This window comes from Odocoileus virginianus, chromosome 6, assembly GCF_023699985.2.
Source record: "Odocoileus virginianus isolate 20LAN1187 ecotype Illinois chromosome 6, Ovbor_1.2, whole genome shotgun sequence".
NCBI classification, from domain to species: domain Eukaryota; kingdom Metazoa; phylum Chordata; class Mammalia; order Artiodactyla; family Cervidae; genus Odocoileus; species Odocoileus virginianus.
In genome coordinates this window covers 17,341,335-17,357,365 of record NC_069679.1, presented here as the reverse complement: position 1 = coordinate 17,357,365, position 16,031 = coordinate 17,341,335, and the positions used below count along the sequence as shown (strand labels likewise).

General features: G+C 38.0%; 2 protein-coding genes across 2 annotated transcripts; both read right to left on the bottom strand.

Moving 5' to 3' along the window:
• Window positions 1-2,707: 2,707 nt before the first annotated feature.
• LOC110133420 (olfactory receptor 4N2) lies at window positions 2,708-3,628 on the bottom strand. Its single transcript, XM_020887312.2, has one exon. The coding sequence runs from the start codon at window positions 3,626-3,628 to the stop codon at window positions 2,708-2,710; it is 921 nt and encodes a 306-aa protein (XP_020742971.2).
• An 8,797-nt stretch (window positions 3,629-12,425) lies between these two features.
• LOC110133389 (olfactory receptor 4N5) lies at window positions 12,426-13,514 on the bottom strand. The gene has a single exon (XM_020887268.2). It carries the CDS (start codon window positions 13,500-13,502, stop codon window positions 12,576-12,578), a length of 927 nt encoding a protein of 308 aa, XP_020742927.2. The 5' UTR covers window positions 13,503-13,514; the 3' UTR covers window positions 12,426-12,575.
• Window positions 13,515-16,031: the final 2,517 nt, after the last annotated feature.

The following is a 16,031-nucleotide window of genomic DNA, read 5'->3' as shown; positions in this document are numbered from 1 at the left end:
GAAGATTAAAACTACATAGTGTATGGTTCCAACTGTGTGGCATTCTGTACACAGCAAAACTATAGAGATTGTAAAAAGGTCGGTGGTTGTCAGGGGCTTGAGGGGAGAAGGAAGAGAGGCAGGGATGAATAGGGGGAACACAGGGGATTTTTAGGGCAGCAAAACTACTCTGTACGATACCATAAATGATGAATAGAGGAAATGTATTTGTCAGCATTCATAGAACTGCAGAGAAAATGTGAACTCTAACATAAACTTTGGATTTTATTTTAAAATAATATATCAGTATTGGTTCATCAGTTGTTGCAGATGTACCACACTAATGCAAGATATTAATGAGAAAAAGTATGTATATATTGTGGGGGACAGGTGATATATAGAAACTCTGTATTTTCTGCTCAACTTTCCTATAAACATAAAGCTGCTCTTTAAAAGCTTATAAATATTTCTAAACTACTCTCGAACCTGGCTCTAAAGGGGAAGAAAAAATGAGATAAGGTGTGGAAGGAGAAAGCTGACAAAAAGATGTTATTGAAGATGAAAGAAATATAGTTATATGCCAAGGGGATGCAATAGGAAGGAAAAAGTTAGTGGTTCAGAAGAGAGAAAGGAGTAATGGTCCTTTGTAGGAAAGAGGGAATGGAGTCTGATGCACAGCTGGAGGAATCAGCTTTTGTAGGAAAAGCATCAGGTCACTCAGTCTCAGGAGAGATGCAGGTACATGAGTAGATATAAAGGTAGCTGTGCTGTGTTGTGTTGAATCGCTCAGTGGTGTCTGATTCTTTGACTCCAAGGACCATAGCCCACCAGGCTCCTCTGTCCATGGGGATTCCCCAGGGAAGAATACTGGAGTGGATTGCCATACCCTCCTCCAGCGGATCTTCCCAATCCAGGGATCGAATCCAGGTATCCTGCATTGCGGGCAGATTCTTTACCAGCTGAGCCACAAGGGAAGCCCAAGAATACTGGAGTGGGTTGCCATGCCCTCCTCCAGCAGATCTTCCAAACCCAAGGGTCAAACCCAGTTCTCCTGCATTTCAGGCTGATTCTTTACCAGCTGAGCCACAAGGGAAGTCCATGAAGACTGGAGTGATTGGCCTATCCTTTCTCCAGCAGATCTGCCCAACCCAGGAATCAAACTGGGATCTCCTGCATTGCAGGTGGATTCTTTGCCAACTGGGCTATCAGGGAAGCCCTGATAGAGAGTAGGATTGAGAAGGAGATATTTCAGAAAAGAAAATGCTCTTTTCCATAATATGCATATTTTACCATGCGTGTGATTTATATTTTTTAAAATCATATTTATATTTATATTAAATCATAAACATTGAATTTTGATTATTTTTAAATAAAATATAAAAAATTAATCCCATGCATTTTGGTTCCAGGTTTGTTTTGGATGCTACCCATTCAGTTGGTTAAGTCATTGGCAGAGAGGCAGTACCAGGAGAGGTTCCTGTTATCGAGGGGAAATCTGATAAGCACGCCATGGTTGTGGATCATCCTCTTGACTCTGGTCCTAGGCTAACATGGTGGTATTTTTCAGACAACAGATGACAAAGGCTGTAGCAAGAACAGCTCTCTTTATAGTCTAGGTTTCCTGTGCTGTTCTGGGAGTCATCTCTGGATATCCAGCCTATAATCTGTTCTTCCAAGCTTTGAAACTGTTTCATAAGCATGTAATTCTCTATATTAAATCATTTTAAAGTACTTAGAATACAATAGATTCCTGATTGATACACCAAAGAACCATCAGGGTCACACTCAGTGAGATGTCAATTATGGATGAGATCAATAAACAGTTAGGAGCCACAAATATCTGATAGGACTAATTATGAAGTCATGGCAAAAAACACAGTGAAATGTTTCCATGACTTTTTTCCTATGAAAATGACCTGCTTTATTTGCCTTCCTCTATGTGATTATTGAAGAAAAATTTACAGTTTAAATCCTTTTGCAGATGTAAGCATAATATTTCCCTTTTAATAATATGTTCAACTCTTTGATATCTTCAGAATCTTGAGTTTACAGCCCTGAATCACTTTTGAACCATACTAGAGAAATTACCCTGTTGTTTAGAATGGATTCTTATTATAGTTGCTTTTAAATGAAGCTCTTTATATTCACTTCTTAGACCCTGTCTATGTGCTGGACATTGTCAGTATCTCCAACATGAATGCTAACCATTTATACAGTCACTTATTATATCCCTGTCAATTTGACATTTGCTGTGATCATCAAGTATACAAAGTTTATTACTATCTTCAGATTTTTGCCATACCTGTTCCATCTGCCTGGAAGACTCTGCCTGCCCGTGTTTGCACAGTTGGCATATTCAGTTTATCCAGGTATCAGCCAAAACATCACGATCTTTAAAGGACCTACTTCAAGACTAAAAGTAAATTCATTACCCCCGTCTCACACTTGCTATCGAATATTTTGCTTTTGTTTTTAGTACCTTCAGGGATATACATCTTCTTGAAACTATACTGTTTATTTTCTGCATTATTGACTGTCTATTCCTACTAGATAGTAACTTCAGAGAACAGTGACTTTACCTGCTTCAGTAGTAGCTCTTTCTCCCAGGGCCTAGTACAGTCTCAATAAATGGGAGGTGATCAATAAATGTAGTGTTTGGAAAATGAATACCTTAATTTCACATGAAATTCTCCAGTCATTATTTTCATATGCATTTTCCCACTTTTTATCAGGCTAAGTGCTGACTAAACAGCCTTTTCACAGATGCTTTTACTTCCTGGTTGCGAAGAGTATAAATCACAGGGTTCAACAGAGGAAAGATCACTGTGTGGAAGAGAGAAACCACCTTGTCAGCTGGGAAGGCTCTGAAGGGGCGGGTGTAGATAAAGATGCCAGGCCCGAACATGAGAAATATAACGATGATGTGGGTGGTGCATGTGGACACGGCCTTGCTCTTCCCCTCAGAGGAGGAACCATGCACCCGGCAGAGGATGACTGCATAGGAGGCCAGAAGCCCCAGAAAGCACAGCAGGGTCATCAGGCCACTGTTGAAGACCATCAGGAGCTCCACCACAAAGGTGTCAGTGCAGGCCAGCTTGATGACCTGCGGCACATCGCAGAAGAAGTTGTCCAGTCGGTTTGGACCACAGAAGGGCAAGCGGAGGATCAGGGCCACTTGGATAATGGAATGAACAAAGCCTCCAAACCACAGAGCCAATAACAAGGCGTAGCAGGTTCTAGGGTTCATGACAATTGAATAGTGTAAAGGATGACAGATGGCGATGTAGCGGTCAAAGGCCATCACGACAAGGAGTAAGCCCTCCCCTCCTCCAAGGAAGTGCAAGAAAAAGAGCTGAGTGATGCAGCCTCTATAGGAGATCACCTTCTTCTCAGAGAGGAAGTCCACCAGCATCCTGGGAGCCACAATGAAGGAGTAGGATGCATCCAGGAAGGCCAGGTTGCCCAGAAAGAAGTAGAGGGGGGCCGTGAGGCCAGGGTCTGACCTGATGGTGAGAATGATGAGAAAATTTCCAGGGAGGATGATGAGGTAGAAAATTAAGACTAGCGCAAACACCAGGAGCTGAATATTTTGAGACTGGGTCAGACCAGCAAGGATGAATTCTTTCACCACAGTGCTGTTATTCTCCATCCTATCTACCTGCAGTACATAAAGAAGCAGAGTTTATTGTTGTAATTTCTCATATCTAGACCCACGTTGTGGTCTACCTACAAATATCTGACATAGTCACCACTTCAGTTATAAACAATGTTTCAACCCTTTCCAATATCCTGAGAAAGCTGAACATTTCTCTCCTCTAGATTTAAAACAAACAAATCACCTTTCTCAAAGCTACAGTCTTATTCCCATTCAGCCATGTGCTTCTACAGCACTGCGGTCCACTCTCAGAGTCTAGTGTCCTATACCTTCTTGGGATTCTTGCCTTCTTGAGTCATAGGAAAAATTTCCTGATTGAGATACAACATAACTCCAAATATCAAGATCTTTGCATTTTGGTGGTTGTACTGTGCTTGAGACTTAGCAGCTTGCTTGGAATTACACACGTTTCTCTTCATCCCCCAACACAAACTTTTGTGGAAGTCCCATTTTCTGCCTGCTACCTCTCTGCCTTGCTCTCTGTTTTCTCATCGTTCTCCTCTGACCTGGTGTCCTTGTATTGCTCTGACTTCAAGCTGGTCACCAGTTTCCAACAATAACTGTACTTTTCCCATAATTTAGAGGTAGGTTCCAGCTGTATCCCTGATGAAGCACTGCTTATGTAGCCACTCCCTCCTTGAACTACACAACTTCATTACACTCTTTGAATCTCAATTCCTTATTGTTGTTGTTCTTAGCAAAGCCATGTCTCTTTTGCAACCCTATGGATTGTAGCCTGCCATTTCCTTCTCCAGGGGATCTTCCCAACCTAGGAATCAAACCCACATCTCCTTCTTGGCAGGCAGATTCTCTACTACTATGCCACCTGGGAAGCTCCCAATTCTTCACTACATTCTCCCAATCTCCTTCTTTCTCTGATACCAGCATGATGCCCAAGGGAGAGCCTGTCAACAAACAACAGGTCACAATACAAGTTTTCCAGGATACATGTTTTAAATTAGTTGTGTTAACACATAAAATCATAGCATACAGGAGAGGTAAAGAGCAATAAGATCCTATAGTCTCATCCATTCCTTTTCAAGACAAGAGAACTAAAGCTACTATTGTAGTAGCACTTAAGTTTAGAATGAGTTTTCTTTATTCTATTAGTAGAAGAATGTGAGTATGCACTATTCAGTTGAAATATATAAAGAAATTATTAGCACAGATTTAACCAATAAATATTCTTTTTTGTATGCTTGAATAACTAAAAATAAGCTTAGAAGCTTAACACTGTATAATTGAAAGAACACTAGTCATTGCAGGAGAGGGGAATACAATTTTAATGCTGTCTGTTTAGTGGTGTAGGCTCATTCCAGCACGGTCAATGTGATGATCCAATGAAGAGTGATAATAAAATAGTATAAATATGTATTACATTTATATAATTATGCATATATATGCACATATCACTGACTTTTAATTTTATCTTTTCAAAATCATGCATTTAATATGTATAATATATTAATATAATGGTATATAAATTTTATAAATATATACATATATATTTAAGGCACATGCTCCAAAAATATTTTGTTGTTGATATGAAATGTTTTTAAATATGAAAATTGCTAATCTACAGAAAAATACAATGTAGCATATATTAATATTCTGCATAATGTTTAGCAAGCACAGTTGTCCTAAGTTCTGTGAAACATTGGATATAAAGAGGAGGAGAAAAACCTTGAAAGACAAAGCTAGTGTCTCAGTACTTAGAAAAGAAAGATAGATGTGAGTAAAAACAGAAAAAAAAATAGAAAAGTGAAAAAACAGTAAGTCTATACAGTGCATTTTACATATTTTAGGAACATTAGAAATATCTGTTTTAAGTCTCTCTAGAGATGAATACAATAGCTAATATACAGGTGTTATAACTACAGATGGAATTTATTAAAGTCTTATTTTAAAATATCAGCATATATATGTATACAAACACAACATACACTTGCACACACCCACATTCATACATGCACACACAGAGGCAAAATGGGACCCACATAGAATTATAACACAAAATATTTGGCAGACTCTTGAAATTGTAATAAAAATATTTAGTAACTTCTGAGCTTGCTTCTTAACTTTTCTCCACCTTAGACAAACATTTTTCTCAACATGCATTCCCTCATCTGCCTATAAAAATACACCCAGGAAAACCAGGAATATAAGTGAAGAGTCCCTTCTATTTACTCTTAGGTTTTGTGTATCCCACAAATTCACTCAGAATTGGTCATTTTATGATATGTCTGTGTTTGATGATATCTTTAAGACATCAGAGGATTTCTGAAAGTTTTTTTGATTGAGGATTATAGGCTCTTCCATTCTGCCTATTTCTTATCATTCATCTTCCCTTTTTCATTCTTTTTCACTCAACCCAGCAGACAAGATTCTACAGTATCTGACATATTTCATCCATTTTCTTTCCTTGTCCTCTTTTCATCTACATATTTTCTGGATCTATTATTCTGAAATTGTGGCTGGAATAGAACCAGAGACTATGTGTAAAATGAACATTTTTCTAGGTAAGATAAAATACAATTGTGGAAAAGATTCTACAAAATATGACCCTTTTCAGAATCAAATAGTCTATGTTAGCCAGACTAGCGGGGAAAGTGTTGTCGTAAGAGGCTGAAAGAAATCTAAATTCTCACCACTATATCCCTAATCTTCCGTGGCACTTCAGCTAATTAAGAGAGGTGACTGGCTCTGGCAGTGATGATACAGCAGAGGAATAGGAAGGCCAAGGGGAAGGACAGCCTCCCTCATTCTTAGGGCAGAGAGGCAAACATCATCAGGCAAAGCTGTGCCTGCCTGGAGGGCAAACTGTGGTCAGACCAGCTCCTGGAGCCAGGAGTATAGAGACCCAAGGAGCTTACTTCCCCATTTCTTTGAAACATTTCTCCATGTTTTCTTCTTTACTGTATCTCTTTTCTCTTTCTCTCACCTGTCAAAAGGAAATCTCATTGCTGTCATTCCAGTGGAACAAATATATTTAATAAAGTGTCCAAAATTTTGAGTGCAATGTCTATAAGCATATAGGTTAAGGCTTATAAATTAAATGCAAATTAACTTTTTACATATTACAAAAATGTGAATTAGGTTAAAAACATCACCAAATACGTAATTGATACTGATGCCGATGATGAATATAAAAAGCACTTAACTAATTAAAAGACGCTTACTCCTTGGAAGGAAAGTTATGACCAACCTAGATAGCATATTAAAAAGCAGAGACATTACTTGCCAACAAAAGTCCGCCTAGTCAAGGCTCTGGTTTTTCCAGTGGTCATGTATGGATGTGAGAGTTGGACTGTGAAGAAAGCTGAGCACCGAAAAATTAATGCTTTTAAACTGTGGTGTTGGAGGAGACTCTTGAGAGTCCCTTGGACTGCAAGGAGATCCAACCAGTCCATCCTAAAGGAGATCAGTCCTGGGTGTTCATTGGAAGGACTGATGCTGAAGCTGAAACTCCAATACTTTGGCCACCTCATACGAAGAGTTGACTCATTGGAAAATACCCTGATGCTGGGAGGGAATGGGGGCAGGAGGAGAAGGGGACAACAGAGGATGAGATGGGGGGATGGCATCACTGACTCAATGAACATGAGTTTGAGTAAACTCTGGGAGTTGGTGATGGACAGAGAGGCCTGGTGTGCTGCGATTCATGGGGTCACAAAGAGTCAGACACGACTGAGCGACTGAACTGAACTGAACTGACTGAAACTAACATATGGATCTTCAGTCAGGAAATCCATTCATTAATAAAATAACTAAAGGACAGGGATGATATGAGGATCAAAACTGAGGTGATGATGGTAATAATAACTCATTCAAGTAAGTGCAAATCAAAACCAGCCCTTCAAATATTTTATTAAAATAAATATAATTTTTTATATAAATGTGTCCAATGAAAGGACATATTGCACTAGAGCCTTTGTCAGTGTCTTTAGGATGAACCCTGGGTGATGGTAGTTACACAAATCCAAATGTCTCATTCAGCGAAACAATTAAAGGTTAAATAACTTTTGTGTAAAGTTCCCAATGCTGTCAGCTGTTTGTGTATCAAGATTTTCTCAGTTTCACAACTTCCTATCTAACCATCAAAGTCCTATGTTGATGAATAATAGAACGATAGGGAACAGTTGAAACTATTAAATATGTTGAGTATGAAAAATAAGAGATCTGGGCTAATGTTCTGCAAACTCATAAAATCTTTGAATTATTTCTCTGGAGCCTTAGCCTTTTCATCTCTCTATCTTTCATCTAAGTTTAAAAAGCAAAGAAAATATATCAGTGATTTGCATGCTCGTTGGGTTTCTTTTTTCCTTTTTAAAGCATTTTATTTTATATTTGCAAATAGCTGATTGACAACATTGTGATAGTCTCAGGTGAACATCAAAGCAACTCAGCCATAGTTATATACATACATATATCCATTTACCCCCAAACTGCCCTCCCACCCAGCCTACCACATAACATTGAACAGAGTTCCCTGCACCATACCATAGGATCTTGTTGGTTATCAATTTTAAATATGTTCCTTGGTTTTAAACCACGTCAGCTCTCTGAAAGCTATTGATCATTTGAATTATGGTAATAGAATAAAAGTGTCCACCATTAAAGTATTTCTAAGCATCAAGAAGAGATAGAAGTCTATTGGGGAGAGGGTAGAAAATGCCACACTCATGAATTCAGACCTAAGCACCTGACTATTCCTGCTCAAACTCTGACCTCTACTCCATTGCATTCCAAGGCAGCTGATGAACCAGTAGAATAGTTACAGTATTTTTTCTATTGTCCTCTTCTTTATCTCATAAACATGAGTAGTTCTCAAACTCCAGAAATTTGAAACTCCAGATTTTATGTTGCTCTCACAATGTTGCCAACCTCCACATTCCCATGAAGCATTAACTGACCATTCTTGTCATTGTTCACAAATATTTGTCATCACAAAGAGAACATCAGATTTTGAACTCTCCTCGAACTCTTTATGATGCAATGGAGAAAGTGCTTTGGAGATTTGAGACTGCCACAACCCTGCTGACTATTTCCAAAGCGAGTTATTATGTCAACTGAATTTGGCAAAGAAAATATCAAGGTTTGTAAAGGGCAAATATTTTAGAATATGTCATCTAGTGCCCCTAGGGGGTTAATCCTGAATTCTAACACAAAAATCCTATCAGTGAGTGAGATAATACAACTCTGTTGGAAGCCTATTAGTTAGGTCAAAAGTAAACAGAAAGTTAAGAAAAGTTTATTTACATCTTAAAATAAAATCAAAAAGAGAAAAAGTATAAATAAATGATGAGAGATTTTTGATATATATACCAAGGAAGCAAGTAAGAGTCAAGATGAGGATGAAGCAGGTGATGTAATGCCTCTGGCACAAAATTTATCCTGATACCAAATGCCTTAGGTGAATGCCATTTTAATGCAATATTTAAAAGTCAAAGTTAGTGTAAAAGTTATGAACAGAATATCACTTTTTCACAATAAAGACATTAACATTACAGGTTTTTTGTTTTGCCTCAAGTTCCAATATGACTCAAAATGATGCTATTACTAATTCAGACTTTATCTAAATTTAGTATTTTTTTATCATGGTTTCTAAATTATTTTTTATTTTTTAAAATATTGATTAGACCCCAAAATATTATTCTTAATAAGTCAGACAAAGGAAGACAAATATTGCATGATATCACTTATATGTGGAATGTAAAAAAGTATTACAAATGAATGTATATGCCAAACAGAGATAGACTCAAGATATATAATATAAACTAGTGCTCACCAAAGGCGAGAGGAAAGAGAAAAGGCACATTAGTGGTATGGATTAAGAGATACAAACTATTATGTATAAAATAGATAAGCAATAAGAATATATCGTACAGCACAAGGAATTATAGCCATTATATTGTAATAACTTTTAATGGAGTATAATCTATAAAGGAAATCAACTGAATATTCAATAGAAGGACTGATGGTGAAGCTGAAGCTCCAGTAATTTGCCACCAGATACAATAAGCCAACTCATTGGAAAATACCATGATGCTGGGAAAGATTGAGGGCAGGAGGAGAAGGGGGCAACAGAGGAAGAATTGGTTGGATGGCATCATCGACTCAATGGACATAAGTTTAAGCAAACTCCAGGATATAGTGAAGGAACGGGAAGTCTGGTGTGCTGCAGTTCACAGGGTCATGAAGAGTCAGACACAGCTTAGCAACCGAACAGCAAATCTATAAGACACTGAATCACTATGCTATATATCTGAAACTAATATAACATTTCAAGTGAACTCTTCTTCAATATAAAAAAAAACATATAGAAGATAAATAATAATATCTAACTATACTTTGCCTAGTGTTTCAGAGAGTTAAATCATTTTCTTCTATATAGCAGGTAGGATGAGGATGTAATCTTTCAGATTCTTTCAAAGGGTAATTGAGCTAGAGCTTGAAATCATCTTTAATTATATGGAATTTAGCCCAGAGTAATTTTGCCTTTAGTATCTTGCCACTCCTACCAAGGAACCTGTATCTTCGATTTTGTCAGAACTGAAATGAGTTTGAGCCACAATTCTTATAGTTTTGTTGCCCTTATGACACTGTAGGCATCAACATCAAGTACTATAATGATGGCTGAGAATATGCATCAGCCAATGTGAAGTAAAAGTCCCTCAGTCATGTCTGACTCTGCGACCCCATGGACTATTCAGTCCATGGAATTCTCCAGGCCAGAATACTGGAGTGGCTAGCCTTTCCCTTCTCGAGGGTATCTTCCCAACCCAGGGATCTAACCCAGGTCTCCAGCATTGTAGGCAGATTCTTTACCAACTGAGCTATCAGGGAAGCCAGCAGTATGCATTGATTTTCATTTCTTCCTCCGTTTCTCCTTTTCTGAGCAAATTATTGGTATAGGTGTCAGTGGGAGTGGGGGAGAAATTCATGAGTGAGCTATCTATTTTTGTGTTTGGAGCTTTCTCAGATGCTAGTCTGTCCACATCCCACGTGTCATAAAAGGGTCACCTTATTTTTCCTCTCACCTCTACAAAATATCTCAGTCCATGTCAGGATCACACCGCCATATCCCCGTATCCATACTAGGTACTTGCCCGCAGTTATAGAGCCGATAGCTCTCTGCTCTTCTACATAGGCTCTGCCTTTCTCTGCAGCTCAACACAAAGCCTTCTTTGCTTCACCCACTCTCTGATGGCCTCGTAGAAAAGTGTAATTATTATTTTCTACTTTTCTTATTGTTGATAATACATGAACAACATTCTTCTATGAGCTAACCAGAATCAGTGGTCTTTATTCTCATGGTTTGTCTTTGAGAATAAAATTATTTTTATGTTTATAATCCTTTCCATTTCTTTCTGTTAACTGAAGATTCATTTCAGTTGCCCATATTTTCTTCTTCTCTATTTCATGTACTTGTTGTTCAATCTCCAAGTCATGTCCAACTCTTTGCAACCCCATGGACTGCAGCACACCAGGCCTCTATTTCATGTTCACCTATTAATTTTTAATATGTTTAGTGAATTAATTTATCATTTATATAAATTTCCTTAACAGATTTTTTACTTTAATTTTATGCATGGATGGTCCTTTATACCATCCTCAGTTAAGGAGGAAACCTCTATAATTATGCAGAAATGAACACACATCCACGTGGAGTGGGCAGATTTTCATCACTCTTTACATTTTGGCCAAACACATATTTTTTAACATGTCAAGTGTAACCATTTTTCTTTTTATTTTCTATTTGATTTCAACTTGTCTTCTTACCTCTAAGGTTATAAAACTATTATCCTGTATTTTACAAGTATTTTTTGCTTCATTTTCTTTTGCAAAGAAGCTGTGAACATATTAATAGGTTCTTCTAGAATCATCACATTTAGATTTCCAAATTCTGATTATCAAAAGTACTCATGTATCACTTGAATTGAGAAAAAAAATAACTGAAGAGAGTAGCAATAACATGAAATAGCCTGTATCATTCTCGTGATTCCACACCGTGGTTAAATGATGTGTTCCTTTAGTTAGACGCTGGCAAAGTGGCTTCTGGTATCCCAATTGCCTCATTATTTCAGGGATAGATCATTCAGCAGATTGATTTTATAGTGCACTTATAGCAATCACTTATGGATGCCCAGAATTTTAAAAAATTGTCTTCCAGTCCTTAAAAGATTTTATAAGTACCTAACTTCTCGTATTAAACCCCATTTTAGGTAACAACAGAGATTTATGTAATCTCCAACAAAATCTATAATATTAAATAACTATCATTACAATAATCAGATGGAAATCAATTGAGAGTAAGCTTTAACATCTAGGGAAGATTTGTAAAACCCATTAGTCATAATCAGGAAGCTCTGAAAACAATCAAGTGAAATAATTTCATGACTTTTTTTTTTCATAAGACCAATTATTTTCTTTTCTTATCTTGCTACCAAATTTGGGTGAAGGAGGAAAATAAATGTATTTCAAGAGTTTCAGTCTTTTTAAATTATTCAAAATAGGACTGTAACATAACATATGACTTGTGATGATTCCTTGTCCTTACTGATCTTTGCCCAGAATCTTGATAATGTTGTCCTAAATCATAAAAGAACAATTGTGAATGAATCACTCACCTGCTTAAAATATTAAGATGAATTCTTACTTCAAATAGAATAGAATAAAACTTTTTATTTTGGTATAAGAAACATTCTTTATATGACACTATAGCCATATATAACCTAACTAAATCTCTCACACTTATTCCTTACTCCAACCAGGCTGGTGCTTCCTTTATGTTCTTGAATAACATAGCATAGTCAATAACCTCATTGACTACAATGGTACCTGGCAATGGGAGGCGCTCAGTGAAAAACAATATTTTTTAAATAAGTGAAGGATTTTCAGCCAGAATTTCCCCTTCATGACTTCTTATTATAAAATCCATTCAACAAACCATTTGTTGACTCAACATCCTCCTCATGGAAGCTTTCACTTCCTGGTTGCGAAGGGTATAAATCACAGGATTCATCAAAGGAAAGATCACTGTGTGGAAAAAGGAAACCACCTTGTCTGCTGATAAGGCTGTGAAGGGACGAGTGTAGATGAAGATGGCAGGCCCAAACATGAGAAGTATAATAATGACATGAGTGGTGCATGTGGATAGCGCCTTGCTCTTCCCTTCAGAAGCAGACCCACTTACATGGCAGAGGATGACTGCATAGGAGGCCAGAAGCCCCAGAAAGCACAGCAGGGTGAGCAGGCCACTGTTGAAGACCATCAGGAGCTCCACCAAAAAGGTGTCAGTGCAGGCCAGTTTGATGACCTGCGGCACGTCGCAAAAGAAGTTGTCCAGTTGGTTTGGACCACAGAAGGGCAAGCAGAGGATCAGGGCCACTTGGATAATGGAATGAACAAAGCCTCCAAGCCACTGAGCCAATAACAAGGCGTAGCAGGTTCTAGGGTTCATGACAGTTGAATAGTGTAAAGGACGACAGATGGCGATGTAGCGGTCAAAGGCCATCACAATAAGGAGTAGCATCTCCCCTCCTCCAAGGAAGTGCAAGAAAAAGAGCTGAGTGATGCAGCCTCTATAGGAGATCACCTTCTTCTCAGAGAGGAAGTCCACCAGCATCCTGGGAGCCACAATGAAGGAGTAGGATGCATCCAGGAAGGCCAGGTTGCCCAGGAAGAAGTAGAGGGGGGCCGTGAGGCCAGGGTCTGACGTGATGGTGAGGATGATGAGGAAATTTCCAGGGAGGATGATGAGGTAGAAAATTAAGACTAGCGCAAACACCAGGAGCTGAATATTTTGAGACTGGGTCAGACCAGCAAGGATGAATTCAGTTACCACAGTACTGTTCTCTCTCTCCATTGCCTCTGCCTGCAGTACATAAAGAAGCAGAGTTTATTGTTATTACAGTTTCCTACATCTAGAATTGGATTGTTCTCTAGGTAAAAATATCTGACAAATTCACCACTTTAGTTATAAACAATATGTCTTAAGTAATTTTTTGGAACATGAGGTACAAAGAGACACAAAAACCTTGACAAAATGCTAGTGACTTAGTCACTAGGAAAGAAGGCCAAAAAGAGAGAAGTATGAGTGAAAAATAAGAGGAAAGTAACACAAAGGAAAAAACAAAAGAAACAGAACAATATGTACAGTGGTTTATCGTGGTATATATTTTAAGAAATATTAAAAATATCTGCTTTACATCTCTCAAGAATTGAAAGGAATGACTAATATACAGGTACTACCATCCACCGATGGAATTTTTGAAAAATCTTCCTTTAAAATGTCATCGTATATATGTATAGAAACACTGCATGCAGGCACACACACACACACACACACACAGAAGCAAAGTGAGACTGACACAAAATTGTAATTAAAAATATTTTGTAAGGCTTCCAGTTAGCCTCTCTGCTTACTTGTTAACTTGTCTCTACTTCCACAGACACTTATCTCAATATCCATTCCATCACCTGTCCATAAAAATACACCCATGAAACCCAGGAATGTAGGTGAAGAGTTCCCTCTATTTCCTCTTAGGTTCACTGCATCCCACAAGCTCATGCAGAGTTGAAGTGAGTGGTGTGTCATTTCATGATGTGTCAGCGTTTGATGATATCCCTAAGACAGCAGAAGATTTCTGAAGGTTTTTATAATTGAGAGTTATAGGCTCTTCCACTCTGCCTATTTCTTGTCATCTCTGCTTTTTCACTGTTTTCCAACAAAAGGACTCCATGCTACCTGACATACTTGATCCATTCTCTTCCCATATCCTGTTCTTGTCTATGTATTTTCCTGATGGTGATTCCAAAATGGTGCTTCGCATCAATCCAGAGACTATGTATCAGGTGAACATTTCTCTAAGTAAAATAAAATACATTTCCAAAAAAGAAAACACATACAAATTATGACTGTCATCAGAATAAAAAATTATATGTTAGCCACATTAGTGGGAAAAATGTTTTCAGGCCGAGGATGCCCCTGGTGGCTCAGTGGTAAAGAATCTGTCTACCAATGCGGGAGACATGAGTTTGACCTCTGGTCCAACCCCATGTACCACAACTACTGAACCTGTGCTCTAGAGCCCAAGTACCACAACTACTGAAGCCCAAATACCCTACAGCCCATACTCCACCACAAGAGAAGTCACCAGAGTGAGAAGCCCATGCACCTCCCTCAACTCAAACAGAGTAGACCCTGCTTGCCGCAGCTAGAGAAAAGCCCACACGGCAGTGAAGACTTAACACAGTCAAATCTAAATAAATAAATAAAATTATTTGAAAAAAGAGCACAAGAATCTTGAAAAATGTATTTAAAAAAATGAAAAAGGAAGAGTCTGAAAGAGAAATCTAAATTCTCACCACTATTTCCGTAATCTTCCTTGGCACATTAGCTAATTAAGAGATGCATCTGACTCTGGCAGTGATGATACACTAGAGGAATAGGAAGGCCAGGGAGACAGCCTCCTTCACTCTTTGGGCAGAGACACAAACATCATCAGGCAATGCTGTACCTGCCTTGAGGGCAAACTGTGGTCAGACCAGTTCCTGGAGCTAGCCATTCCCCATCTCTGAACATTTCTTCATGCTTCCTTTCTCATTTTCTCTCTTTTCTCTTTCTCTCCCCTTTTACATCAAGAAGACTTTCATTTCCTAATTTATTTTATGAGCTCAATTGTGGTTTGTTTTTCCCCTGTTAATTTATTGTCTCTCATTTTCTCCTAATTTTCTTTCCCTTTTTATTTTGTTTTCTTTAAATCTCACTCTTTATCATTTTCTCTTCTTTCTCCCATTCTTTTATTCAGATCCTTTCACCCTGAAATGTTTTCACTCTCTCCACTTCTCATGTTCATTGTTACTCCATTATGGGTCATGCCTGTCTTGCTATTTTATTTTAAAGAGCATCACTGTTGTTTCCTTTCAAGCAATAGTGAGCAATGTGTATGCTTTCCATCATCTTCCATTCTAAACATATGGTCTACAAAAGAATAATTCAGTATGGAGTACTAACCATTTTTGCAGATTGCCAGGAAAAATATCAATAACCTCAAATATGCAGATGACACCACTCTTATGGCAGAAAGCGAAGAAGAACTAAAGAGCCTCTTGATGAAAGTGAAAGAGGAGAGTAAAAAAGTTGGCTTAAAGCTCAACATTCAGAAAACTAAGATCATGGCGTCCAGTCCCATCACTTCATGGCAAATAGATAGGGAGACTGTGGAAACAGTGGCAGACTTTATTTTTTTTGAGCTCCAAAATCACTGCAGATGGTGATTGCAGCCATGAAATTAAAAGAAGCTGACTCCTTGGAAGAAAAGTTATGGCCAACCTAGACAACATAATAAAAAACAGAAACATTACATTGCCAACAAAGGTCCGTCTAGTCAAG

Excerpts from the sequence above, each read along its gene's own strand:
- LOC110133420 (XM_020887312.2), bottom strand. The coding sequence starts at position 3,628 with ATGGAGAATAACAGCACTGTGGTGAAAGAATTCATCCTTGCTGGTCTG.
- LOC110133389 (XM_020887268.2), bottom strand. The coding sequence starts at position 13,502 with ATGGAGAGAGAGAACAGTACTGTGGTAACTGAATTCATCCTTGCTGGT.